The 13,490-nt window shown below is 45.2% G+C and overlaps 1 protein-coding gene across 2 annotated transcripts in view; it reads right to left on the bottom strand.

The window, feature by feature from the left end:
• The window catches only part of KIF17 (kinesin family member 17), a 360,746-nt gene that overhangs the window by 285,642 nt on the left and 61,614 nt on the right, over nucleotides 1-13,490 (bottom strand). For both annotated transcript variants that reach the window (XM_069240033.1, XM_069240034.1), the window contains exon 3: nucleotides 11,731-11,832. In XM_069240033.1, the coding sequence (XP_069096134.1) occupies nucleotides 11,731-11,832 (102 nt within the window). The remainder of the gene's footprint in view (nucleotides 1-11,730; nucleotides 11,833-13,490) is intronic.

Here is a 13,490-nt window from a genome sequence, read left to right as displayed (position 1 = left end):
ATATTACAGTGCCCTTCTATTATTCTACAATGTAAAAGCCAATGCCCATGAGTGGTTGGGGTCTGGAAGCATTTATGACATTGGCAGCATAGTTCTTGTTTGAGTTGCTGCCGTTAAGTTTGCTAACGTGAACAAAATGGGGGCGGGGCAGCGGGTGAGGGATTTTGCATTTCGCCATTATAGCAGATGGCCTATAGCAGTAATTCTGTGACTGGGTATGACATAGATGTAGTTTCTGTGGGAGATAGATTGGATCACTATGCAAACATTCTTAATAAACCTCTACCATGTCCTATGTTTGTGAGTATTTAGAAACCTTTGCCAATATGTCCTACAAAGTATGCCCTTCAAATAGCATAAGCAAGTGTTTTTCCTGACTGCAAAAGGAAAGGGTGCATTATATTATGTCACGGGGCAGTAAGATAATGACTTTCCACAAGGAGAAAAATAATGTTTGTTATGGAGAAAAAAGAAAAAGACAAAAAGGGTGGCTTCACACATTCTACTTTGCATACTCTATCAGACTGTCTGAAAAAGGGGTAATCTGCTAAACAGTACATAGTGGTAAGTAGTATGCCTGAAACACTGAATACCATAGATTTTCAGGTGTATGTTCTATGAATATCTATAAATGCACAAACTTGAAAGGTATGTCTATATCGTATAGACCGGCACATTTTTTTTATATCTGCTTCCAGCAGACATGTAATGATACATTCCCATGTAAAATATGGCAGTCTTGCGAGACCCCTTTAAAACATATTAGAGCCTCCGGATAGGTACTGATATAGGTGTGACCACCGGCAGAGATGTGACAGTCCAGCGGCATCAGAAGTACATCACACTTCCTTTAAAGTCATGTCCAATTAAAAGTATGGTTGGTCTGATGAGAAATGGACTGCCCATTAGTAGCATCACTCCCTTGCTGAGAAAGACTAGTCCTGATATCTAAAAGTATAGTACCTCTTAGGAGCGGTACAGGAACTGTCCACTACGGTCCCATTGAAAGGGGAACTGTTTTGATGAGAAGAACTTTTAGTGTTCCACTAAAAGTATACAGCAGCTATACAGACTTCTGCTAGTACCATCAACTGCTGTATTGAGGGCCTGCTGACAGTGTTGGCAATGTAACATCAAATCTATGGCGACAGTGTTGATATGTTTTTCTATGGTTATTGTTCCCTCCATCAGGAGAATACATTGTTCTGTTTATCTACAAAAGAATTATTTGAACAAAACAAAGGTCAGGACAATATCATATATATCACACAGATTCCAACCTCAAACACTTTCAAACACCTATTGTTATGTTCTTACTTAGTCCCAAGATAATTCAAAATTCAACAGATTTCATCAGCCTCCCTTTGCCATTAACCCTGCCATAAACATGCGATGTTCCTCACATATCTTATATTTGTATATGATGTAAACGTCACATGATCCTGAGGATCAGTTACGGTACGCTGACCTCTTCCTCCAGACTCCTATCCAATTTCATCTACCATACGGTATTCCAAAACATTAGAAACAATGGGGAAAAAAAGCTGTAATCTTGGGGGTTGGTTATTTAAACACAAGTTGTGTTTTGAAGGCCTATTGCCACTTCTCAGCAACTTTGGAATATTTTTGCAGATCTGAAATTTGACATAAGTTACAGATTCACTAGAGTAATTTACCACACTTGATATTAAATCCTCTGTGTGAATTGATAATTTCTGGTCATTAACTTGTACTTTATTGTAGAATTTTCCACATGAACATTGGTGAAATAGAAGACATTTAAAGTGTCACATGCACAAAAATAATTAATAGGAATTGTATTGTCTGTCAGATGATGTATAATAATGCCACATCTACTGACTCAAGCAGCACCTCTCTGTGGTTCAAGTAGGCTGAACCCTGTCTGAGGTTGCCTGAGTTCTTGTCTCACTGGGACCAAGCAAAGCAGTTTGGGTTAAACTGTTGCTACTGGAGGAGGACCAAGATTGATTTTGATATGGATAGTCTCTGCCTAGAGTGGCACAGTGGCTAAAAAACAATGGATGGAATAAGGTCCAAGCCATCACCAGTTGCTGACAGTCAATCATTCCTTTCATCAATTGTTGTTTGTTCTTACGGTTACTAAACCTTAAACAAAATGTGTTTCATTTTTCCTGGCTATTAAAATGCTTTGAGAATCAGTCTTCATTATTTGTTTATTTTTAACTAATACATTCTGAAGACTTATTTTCTTTGTCAAACCAAACATTAGCTGAAGTCTTACAAATCTGTTTTAAGGTAATATAATTAGTTTGGGTGCAAGGGAGTAGCCAGAAAATTAAAATAAACCCCCCCACTTAGATCCTTACCTCGAATGTCATCCAGTGAGTGAAGGAAGTGAGTCCTGCCCAACATTGTTGAGGTCACCTCATCACATCTTCTATCATTCTCTCCAATCTTTAACACTTTCATGCTTCCATCCATCCTTTCACAATTTCGCTCATCCTTCATTTGCTATTTTGTCTATCCACCCTTTCATCATTACACTCTTCCATCAATCGTTCTATCCTTCCACTCAAACTTCCAGTCATTCATCCATCCATCCTTCTCCCATCCATCCATCCATTCTTTTTCATCCATCCATTATTCACCCTCCTTTTATCAATTCATCCATCCAGGCTTGCATTCTTCCATCCACTCATTGAACTAGCCTTTTATTATTTCTGCCATTCTTTCTTTCACCCACCCATGCAAATATTGTTCTACACTTCCATCCGTGTTGGAAATGGCCCTTTTTACATGGTTATCCCCAAAACTTTTGCTTCTGACCTCCTGTTTTCGACCCTGTGCTGAATTTCATTTTTGCTGGCTTTAGGACTCTGGGTACTTTACCACTGCTAACCATTTCTAAAGTGCAAGTGCTCTCTGTCTAAATGGCACTGGTGATTGGGTTATCCACAATTGGCATATCTGATTTACCATTAAGTCCATAGTATAGGGCACCTGGTGTTCCCAGGGCCTGTAAATCAAATGCTACTAGCGGGGCTGCAGCACTGATTGTGCCACCCAGATTAGAAGCCCTGTAAACATGTCTCATACCAACCAGTGCAGTGTCTGTTTAGACAGTTTTAAAATGCCATTTCGACCTGGCAAGTGCACCCACTTGCCAGGCCCAAAACTTCCCTTTTACTTCATGTAAGTCACCCCTAAGGTAGGCCCAAAGCCGCCCCAGGGGCAGGGTGCAGTGTATTTAAAAGGTAGGACATGTACTGGTGTGTTTTACATGTACTGATAATGAAAATACTGCTTAATTCGATTTTCACTATTACAAGGACTATCTCTGCATAGGATAACATGGGAATTACCTTGAAATATCTTTAAGTGTAATTTCCCATTGGGAGCAGATAGAGCTATGGATTTTGGGGTCTCTCTCTGAACTCACAATTTAATAATACATGCTTTGGTGAAGCTGGTTTTTAAACAGTAAGTTTGAAAATGCCGCTTTTAGAAAGTGGGCATTTTCTTGCTTAACCATTCTGTGTCTCTGCCTGTCTGTGAGATACAAGTCTGGGTCAGGATGACAGGTGGGCTGTTTGTGAATTTATTCTAGACAGTCACACAAAGGAGCAGAGGTGTGCCCTGCATATCCTGATGGACCTTCCTGGGCTAGAGTACGGGGGGGTTGACACTTGCACCTGAATAGGGCTGTGCCTGTCCTTACAAAAGCAGTCTCCAACCCCTTGTGTCTGGGGACAGGGCAGGAACGGCAGGATCCTGTGCACTACAAAGTCTTATCTTATAAGTTTGCCTACTTCAAAGACAGAAATGGGTATAAGTACTGGACCTCTGACCCCCACAAAGTTAGAATTGTTTCGGACGAGGGTATTCTGCCAGGAAGAAGAGCTAGATGCTGATTGAGGGATTGCCACTGTACCTGTTTTGCTGTGCTGGCCCGCTGCTTGCTTCTTCTGTCCTGTGAGTGAAAGGACTGGACTTTGCTTTCTACATCCTGGTTCCAAAGGTTCTCCAAGGGTTTGGACTGAGCTTGCCTTCTGCTAAGAAGTCTCAGGGACATCAAAGTCTTCATCTGCCATGCCAGCACCTGGGCTCTCTTGCTGAGAGTTTTGACTTGCCAAGTGGTGCCAAATCCAGTTTCAGGACCTTTGGGAGTGAGTTCTGGTGTAACCAACAAGAAACAAGAGCATCGACTCCCGAGCGACTTTGGAACCAGTGCTGCTATCGAACTACGCGCTGCTGCTTGCACCAGAGCCATGGTCCCTGCTAAGTGCAGTGACCGACGCAGCACGCCCGATGCTGCTTTAACACCTCCGAAGTACCACCACAGTGTCCCGAGTGCCGTGTCACCGCCGTCCGTGAAACTCAATTCCGCCGCAGCATCTGTGGCCCTGTGGTGTGATTGCAACACTGGGAAGTCGCCCTCTTGTTTCTTGACCTGCTGGATTAATCAATCCCACCAGATTGTAAGGAACCAGCACCTCCCCACCGAAGCCGCATCACCTCCCCTACAACCGTAAGGAACCGATGCCTCCCCTCCCTAGTCTAATGGTAAGGACCCGACACTCACCTCCTCGGGAGCAGTAAGGAACCAATGCTGCATTGGCTCCAGTGGTGCCTCACCTCCCCAACTCCATGCAATGTCTTTGTTTCATCGTTTTTCAAGGTACTGTACCTGGAGTCCGTGCAACTCCATGACCGGCCTGCACTGCCTTGTGAGTGGTGTTGGACTGTTGGGAATGACTCCATCAAGATGCTGTGGTAGCACTGTTGGAGCTATTGTGCTTCTAAGCGCTATACTAAGATTTAATCTTTGGAGTTTTGTTGTTTTTGTCTTGTTTTATACAGATAAATATTGGCTATTTTCCAAAACTGGTGTGGAGTACTTTTGTGTTTTTTTCACTGTGTTACTGCATGTGTGTACAAATACTTAACACACTGTCTCTGAGATAAGCCTGACTGATTCTGTCATGCTACCTGGGGGGTGAGCATGGGTTATCTTAGCTGTGTGGCTCCCTTTCCCTGACTAGAGTAGTCCCTACTTGGACAGGGTGCAAACCACTGGCAACTAGAGACCCCATTTCTAACAATCCATCAGTCCTTTCACCTTTGCATGCATCTTTATTGGCCTTCATTCTTGTCAGTCTCAGTAGCGTAGCCAGTGTATTGTGGGCCTTGGTGCAAGGATGAATATGGGGCCCCATCTGCTATTTAAATAACAGAATACAGCAAAAATCGGAGTGGAGTTCAGTGAGCCCCCTAGATCTCTGGGCCTTTGTGCCGCCGCACTTGCAGTACCTACAGAAGCTACACCTCTGCAGACTTGTGTCCTCTCTTTCCCTCATCATTGGTCCTCTTTTGACTCAGATTGGCTTTGCATCTAGGAACTCTCTTACAGTTTTCCCCTACTTTTTGTTAAGTGCTTCTGCCTACAGAGCTGCAGACAGAGCAAGCTTGTAAATAATTGTGTCAACACCATCCCCGTTTAAATTGTGCAAGTGGGGGGTCACTACGCCACTGTTCAGATGCTTTACTATTGTTTTTTTGATCCTATAAGTCTGTTATTTGTATGGCAAGATACATTTGTTTGATTGGTGTATATTTAGAGATAGGTCTCTGCTAATGCCCTGAAGAGCAGAATACCTATTATGACACTAATAATTGGGAGAGAAGCAGAGGCGCTTTTGATGGCTTCGATTTCAGGGTCCAGCACTGCCGGGTGCATTATCAGGGAGCCATACTCCACTGCACCAGCTTACATGCTCAGGGTGTGGAACTCAACAGTGCCGGTAGTGTGATTATCATTTACTCTCCCCACCCTTCTGGGAACCTGGAGGCAAGATGCGCAGCAGAAGTGGTGACACATATCATGGCTTATCTGGGGCCACAGTTGTACTTTTTGTGCTTCTTCAGTGGGTGGGTGGTGGGCTTGTAGTCGCTAGAGGTTTGGCTGGAGAATAAAGAATACTTAATGCCTAGAAGATGCTAAGGCCTTCTCTTACATAAGGGGCACAGCAGGCCACTCCGACTCAACCAGTATGTGGCCACCCATCTACATGTTGTCCCCAGACAGTATAAAGCCTGTGACCAGGGACCTTTCCTCACACAGAATTGCCATCATAGTCCAGCAGTAAGGGTTAGCTGCTCACTGTGAACAGATAAGAGCTACTGCTGTAAAATGGTGTGCATCACGGTGGAAAAGTGATGGGTTACAGTGCAGTTTTTCAAATTGCATAGGGGGCAGGCGGGAAAGGGTTAGAGAAAGGCACCTAAAGATACAGCAGATTAATAGGTGCTCACTTTGGAGGAACAGAGCCTTCTTAGATCTATTGACCCCTTGCAGCATACCTCATCAAGAAAAAGGGGAACTTTGCTGCAGCAGTAATTATGGTGCATGTGAAGATGAGACTGAGAAGCCTTACGACCAAATGAACGAAATGTAGAGCAAAAAAACAAAGGGAGACGGGAGACTGCTGGCATTGTGCCAACAATAGAAAGTCATACACGCCAATGGACTTTGGTGGTATTTAGGGACTGTTACATTGCTGCAATTGTGAAATTTGATGTGGAAACCAGCAAAGAGGTGTGGTCATCATAGTGCTGTAAGTGCTATTGGAAGTGTTCACTGGAGTTTCATCCTAGAGAGGTGGCAAGGTGCTTGAAAAAATATTAGACACAGAGGTAAGGCCAGTGTTCTTACTTGTGAAAGAGACATACAGCTATTTCCAAATGAATTTCACAAAGGATGTTTAGACTGGGAGAACAATGATACATCAATACAGAAGAACGGTGACGTTGGTAGTACCTAGTGCTTTTACCTGACCTGAATCCTGCCTCTTTAGCTAGTAAGCACTAGCTGGGTGAGATCAACACGCAATTAGTGGGACAGAAGCTCACAGTGTCGGTGGGTCTCCTGGTAAAACTTAAGGTTGATTTTCACAAGCGACAATACGTTTTTACACAGATTGACTCAGTCAGGGCTTTCTTGAATAATATGCCAAAGACTACAGAGTAACTTTCATACTTGGGGTAAAGGGGGGGTTACATCCTGGGTCTAGTCCTTGGGGATGACAAGTGATACAAGCCTCGACCAGTTGGTCTGGCATTGTTTCGGAGTGGAGGAAGGCTAGGAGGGTCCATAGTAATACTTTTATTTCCCGCTGACACAATTTCTAGATGTTCTGGTGCACCGGAATGACTCATGATGGGTTTTTAAGTAGCGATAGGCTTTCTGGATCCTCGGAGTGACTCATGGTGTGTTTCTATGTAGTGACAGGTCTATACTGAAAAGTCTCATGCTAATGTAGAACTGTTGATCTATGTTAGCGCTCAATAAGGAATGTTTTAACACTAAAAAAAAGTACCCTTTCTTACCTATTGTGCAGAACAATAATATCCCAGACTGTGAATTGCACCAGAATTGTGTGATGGGGGCCCACTCTAGCAATTTTGACTTTGGGCTCTGAAGAGGGCTCTGTCCCTACTGGTCGAGGTGTTAGCCCCCTCCCAAGCTGGGGTCTCCTTGCATCCCTCCGTCAGGATATGCTTCATCTTTTCGGAGAACTGATACTAGCTTTAAAAAAAAATGATGGCTGCCACCTTCTGTGACAATATTTGAACAGTCAGGGAATGGAATTTGAACAGAACGTAAAGTGCTAAAACGAAAGAGAACCCTCAGCTTCTCGTGAGCACGGTAAAGGCAGGGGTCTGCTCTACCCTATCGGGTTTGGTTGCTAGAGGAACAGGTATATCCCAGCTGAAACTCGGTGATTAATTTCTGCTCAGGTCAGCGTCTGTTGTGATTACTTGTGAAACAGCTTCAGGGAGATCATACAATGTTCATTTTCAAACCCATCAAACAAATCAAGTTCCCTACGTGAACTGCAGCTGTGAAATTTGCTCCACGGTGAGGGTTAACTTAGTCTTTGTTAGATCGACACAATCTGAGCTAACTTTTCGGACATGTTAACTGTTTCTGCTTATGATTGTCGCAAATTACAATGTTTATGTTTTTCTTGATAAACGTCTATGTGAAAATCGGGATTACCTTTTGCAACAAAGGGGTTTACTGGACAGTGTTACCACTGAAGAGACACTGCGCACAAGTGTGAGTATATCCCTTCGACGACAAGCAACAAACGAAATGAAAGCCTATGCACTTTCAAAGGAGAACGAAGATGAAGCGTATTGGCTTGAGCAGCTTATTTTAGGTGGCTGACAGGAAGACGAAAACGACTAGGTCTGATGAAGAGGAGACAGAAAGGTGCGAAGGAGAGCGATTGGGTGAAAATGAGGGGGTGAGACCAAGGCAGGGTGTCTGCAATAACGGTACACTTTTGTAAATAGTACTGTAAGTTGGCAAGTGCCCATTGGAGTCAGACATCTGCCCACGTCTTTACTGTGTGCAGTAAGAAGACCTCTGACACGTCCTCTCCTTCAAAAACGCATTTATTTACCCGTGAGCCTAGTTGAAAATGTAGTGGGGGAGTTTGAAAATGGAGTGGGGGAGCTAGGGAGCTCATGATTAGCCTAGGTGGTTGGATGTAGAGGAGTCGAGGTCGAGACAGGGGCTTGGTCATTTGACTCGGGCACGTGGTACATGAGGGTACGCGGTTGCGCGCTTCCGAGAGTCCCTTCTGCTGGTAATGACTCCACACAATGCCTCACGTGTCACGGTGTATCTGTTTGTCGTCAGGGGATTCAGATGGACACAATGTATGCCGGCAGCAATGCAGTTGAGCGAATCTGCCTTGGAAGTTAAGATGGTGCTTCTTCGCATCTTTGCACAAAGGAATGTAACCACAGCAACAAATCTTGCACTTTGACCTGCCTGCCGTATGCCCAGCTCTACGACATTGCACAGCAGCGTTGCCGAGCAACTTTACACACAGCGATCTCCACACAGCCCGTGGGCAATCAGGTCTTGTCAAATCTGACGAGTTATGTCAGGGTTTGGAAAAAACGTTTTTCCCTGGCGTGGTTGTAGACCGAGATCGCATGAGCTAAGAGCTGGAGCGCAGCATCCTTCCCAATGAAGAGCGGCGGTCATCCTTTCTGATAGATACGCCGATTCTTGTGCTGGGTCCTAGTCACGGTGTACGAGGCAGACATTTGTATATCAGGCGGAAAATCTCAAACTCAATGTGATTCACGTTTCACAGAATCAGTGTTATCAGACAGAAGAATCACGTTTTAACAGTAAGCCATCAAATATCGTGGACGAAGCGTATCACAATTCTACAAAATGTTCCACAGTGTTGTTGCAAGAAACTGTGTGTAATGTGGGTTGGATGAACTTTATTTCTAATTGTAAATAATTCTGAAGTAATACCCTACAATTGACATCATTTTAAACAACGGAACTTGGCGTTTGTTGCAACGTGGGAAGGAAGCATAAAGAAGAGTGAGTAAGGAGGATAAGGCAAAAATTGACAAGGTTTATCTCAACCCCCCAACCCCAATCGCAATCTTATACGGTTTAACTCTTGCTTTCTTAGAACTGCGAGACTCTGGATTTGCTTAGCCTACCAGCTCAGAGCCACAGTGGTAGTCATCCCTCTTCTCCCATTCATGGCCAAGCATACTATTACAGGTGTGACGAGCAGGGATCCACCCAATACCAGGGAGGGGAAGCAGCCCCTGGGACAGGGCTTTTGCTCCCCCTTAATTTTGTGCCATAATCAGTTTTTCTGCTCCCTCTGGCGGGAAGATGGGGGCATATATCTGCCCCCCTCTTGGGTGGGGACAGGAGAGGGGAATGAGGGCAGAAAACCCACTAGACCCAGGGATTATTATTTTTTTACAGTCTTTCTGCACCCCTCGGGTGGGGGCAGATAGGGGTTATTACCCCCGATCTGCTCCCACCAGGGGAAAGAAAGACCACTAGACACCAGGGATTTTTTATATATAAAAGAGGGTTGGGGTTGCCCACAATGAGCATGCTAATGCCTCGGTCCTCCCAGACACAAATAGAAACAGCCTTTCTGCCCCTTCCTGGCCGGCAGATGGGGGTTATTACCCCAGATCTGCCACCTGAAGGGGGGTGGGGGGGGGGGAGTATCAGAAAGCCCACTAGACACAGATTTCTTTTAACTTCTAGGGGTGTGAGCTAACCAAGATGGGCATGCCAATGCCCTCAACCCTCCCCAGACACAAACAGTCTTTCTGCCCGCCCCTGGTGGGCATATGGGGATTATTACCCCCAATTTTCCCCCCGGGGGTGGGATGGGGGGTAAAAAGCCCAATAAACACCAGTGATTTTTTTTTTTAAATAAATGAGAGGTGGGAGCTGCCCACAATGGGCATGCCCACCCCCCCACCCCCAAATAGGAACAGCCTTGCTGTCACCCCTGGGGGGGGTGATACGGGTTATTACACATGATCTGCCACGCAGGTGGGGCAGAAGGCCAACTAGGCACCAGTTTTTTTTTTTTTAATAACAGAGGGGTAGAGTACTGCCCACAATGGGCATGCCAATACCCCGACCACCCTAGACACAAATAGGAACAGTCTTTCTGCTTCCCCCAGGGGCCAGATGGGGGCAATTACTCACATCTGCCCCCCTCGGGGGGACTAGAAAACCTGCTGGACACTAGGGATTTCTTTTTAATTTTTATCAGTGGGGGCTGCCCAGCAAATGGGCATAGCCATGCTCCCCCTAAAATAGGGAAACAGTCTTTCTGCCACCTCGGGGGCAGATGGAGCCAATAACACCAATCTTCCCCCGTCCTGGGTTGTGGGGGGGGGTGAGGGGGGGGTGGTGGTAAAAAGCCCATTGGACACCAGGGATTACTTTTTTTTATTTGTATCGGTGGGGGCTGCCCAACTTGGGCATGTCCATTCCCCCACTCAAAAAGGGAAACAGTCTTTCTGCCCCCCAAGGGGGGGCTGATGGGGGCAGTTACCCCATATGCCTCCCTAGTGGGGCACAAAGCCCACTAGACACCAGGGATTACTTTTGTTTTAGGGGAGGGGGCTACCCAGCAGGTCGAATGGCCATGCCCCCATCCCCAGTCACTCAAAAATGGGGAACCAGTCTTTCTGCCCCCCCGCGACTAAAGCATTTCACCCCAATGACAAGCAAGAGGATATATGTGATTTTGTAAAAATAAGAAAAATAACTATGTCCCTCTAAAATGCCAAAACTGTGTTGAAAATTTTGTTTTTTTTATTCAAGTCTGTCTGAACCTTAAAGCTGGTGATTTTTGTCACTGCAAACCCTTTGTTGATGCCATTTACATGGAAAAAACAGATGCTTTCTTCTGCAGCACTTTTTTCGCATTTTTCCCAAAAAACTCAAAATGTTGTTTATATTTTGCCCATTCTCTCAGTCACCTCCAGGGGAATCCACAAATCCTGCATTCCTTTAAAATCTTGAGGATGTTGGGAAAAAAGGACACAAATTTGGTGTGGCTACCTTATGTGGACAAAAAGTTATGGGAGTCTAAAAGTGAACTACCCAAATAGCCAAAAAAAAGGCTTCGAACAGAGGGGGGGCGGGCTAACAGTGGAGGACTTAAGCTCAGATGATGAAAAATAAGTCCTGATCCCAAAAACGTAATGCTTGTGGACCCGACCAGCAATCACCCGCTTAAATTAAGCGATAATTTCACTAATAACTGCATCCATGTTTTGCACGCGGAACCCACATTTCCCACATCTGTCATCACTACTCTATAGGCTTTCTCAATAGGCAAAATGCCACTGAATTTCTCTCTTCAGCAAACAAAGTCTTACCTCTAGTTTTTGTTTGGTGTCTTCGCCCAACAGATCCCGAATTTCCTCATTGTAGATTTCCAAGTATGAGGCTCTGACCAAGAACTTTGTGTTCTCTGCGCACTGTCAAGACATAGGATACAAGCCTCATTAGTCAGATATCTGGTCACTTGGACTGCCCCATGCTTCATCGAAAGTCTGACCAACTTTGGCCAATTCTGATTTCTTTGACATGGCTCCACTTTGAGGCACTAGCTTCCATCATGCATAAAGCACTATTTTCAGAAACCCTCATCTTGCCAAGAAACTGGCCATTTGAGGTAGCTAACACACAGCCATCTTTATCTTTGTAATACCAGCCTTTAAAAAGTCTTAGACACAAAAGCAGTCCTTCTTGGAAGCACACCTATGGTGGGCACCCGATCCTATTGGCTATCAGGACAACTCAGTCACATGATTAAAAAAATAAATGAAAACCCAGCTATTTCAGCACCACTTCCAACTGTGACAGGCTTACTCTAGTTACTCAGTGCACTGAATCACCTCTCTCGCCAGAATCACCACCGCTAGTTCTGTAAAGATTGTATTTACTTCTATTATTAATTTTAGAGTTCAACATGTGTAGGAAGTTGGCTCAGTATATACTATCTCAAAGTGAGAGATAGTGTGTCCAGAGTCCAAGGATTCCCCTTAGAGGTTGATAGTGGCAAAATTAGATAATACTAATGCTCTATTTTGTGGTAGTGTGGTCGAGCAGTAGGCCTATCAGAGGGTAGTGTTACGCATTTGTTGTACACACACAGGCAATAAATGAGGAACACACACTCAAAGACTTAACTCCAGGCCAATAGTTTTTATATAGAAAAATATATTTTCTTAATTTATTTTAGAACCACAAGATTCAAGATTTGAGTTAAGTACATAAAATGCAAGGCAATTTACACAGGTAAGTAGAGAACTTTGATTTAAAACAGTAGTACACACAGTTTAGGTTAAAATGGCAAAAAGCTATTTTGAAAGTGGACACAGTGCAAAAATCAACAGTTCCTGGGGGAGGTAAGTTTGGTTAGGTTTCTCAGGTAAGTAAAGCACTTACACAGTCAGTCTCCTGGGCATAGGCAGCCCACCGTTGAGGGTTCAAGGCAACCCCAAAGTTACCGCACCAGCAACACAGGGCCGGTCAGGTGCAGAGGTCAAAGGAGGGCCCAAAACACATAGGCGCCTATGAAGAACAGGGGTGCTACAGTTCCAGTCTGCTAGCAGGTAAGTACCTGCGTCCTCGGGAAGCAGACCAGGGGGGTTTTGTAGAGCACTGGGGGGAAACACACACAAGCACACAAAACACACCTTCAGCGACACAGCGGCGGCCGGGTGCAGTGTGCAAAGTAGGCATTGGGTTTGCTATAGAAAGCAATGGAGGGACCCGGGGGTCACTCTGGCGATGCAGGCAGGGCACAGGGGGGCTTCTCGGGCCAGCCATGACTGGGCTAGGATGAGGGCCATCTGCTGGTCACTCCTGCACTGGAAGGTGGTTCCTCTCGGTCCTGGGGGCTGCGGGTGCAGTGCTTGGTCCAGGCATCGAGTTCCTTGCTACCAGGCGTCGGGTTCCTTGTTACCAGACAGTCGCAGTCAGGGGGAGCCTCTGGATCCTCTCTGCAGGCATTGCTGTGAGGGTGCAGGGGGGTTCAACTCAGGGTACCCACGTCATCATAGTCGCCTGAGAGTGCTCTCTGTGGTGTTTGTTCTCTTGAACTCGAGCCGGGGGTGGTGGGTGCAGAGTG

This window comes from Pleurodeles waltl, chromosome 6, assembly GCF_031143425.1.
Source record: "Pleurodeles waltl isolate 20211129_DDA chromosome 6, aPleWal1.hap1.20221129, whole genome shotgun sequence".
NCBI classification, from domain to species: domain Eukaryota; kingdom Metazoa; phylum Chordata; class Amphibia; order Caudata; family Salamandridae; genus Pleurodeles; species Pleurodeles waltl.
This window is presented reverse-complemented; position numbering and strand designations above follow the sequence as displayed.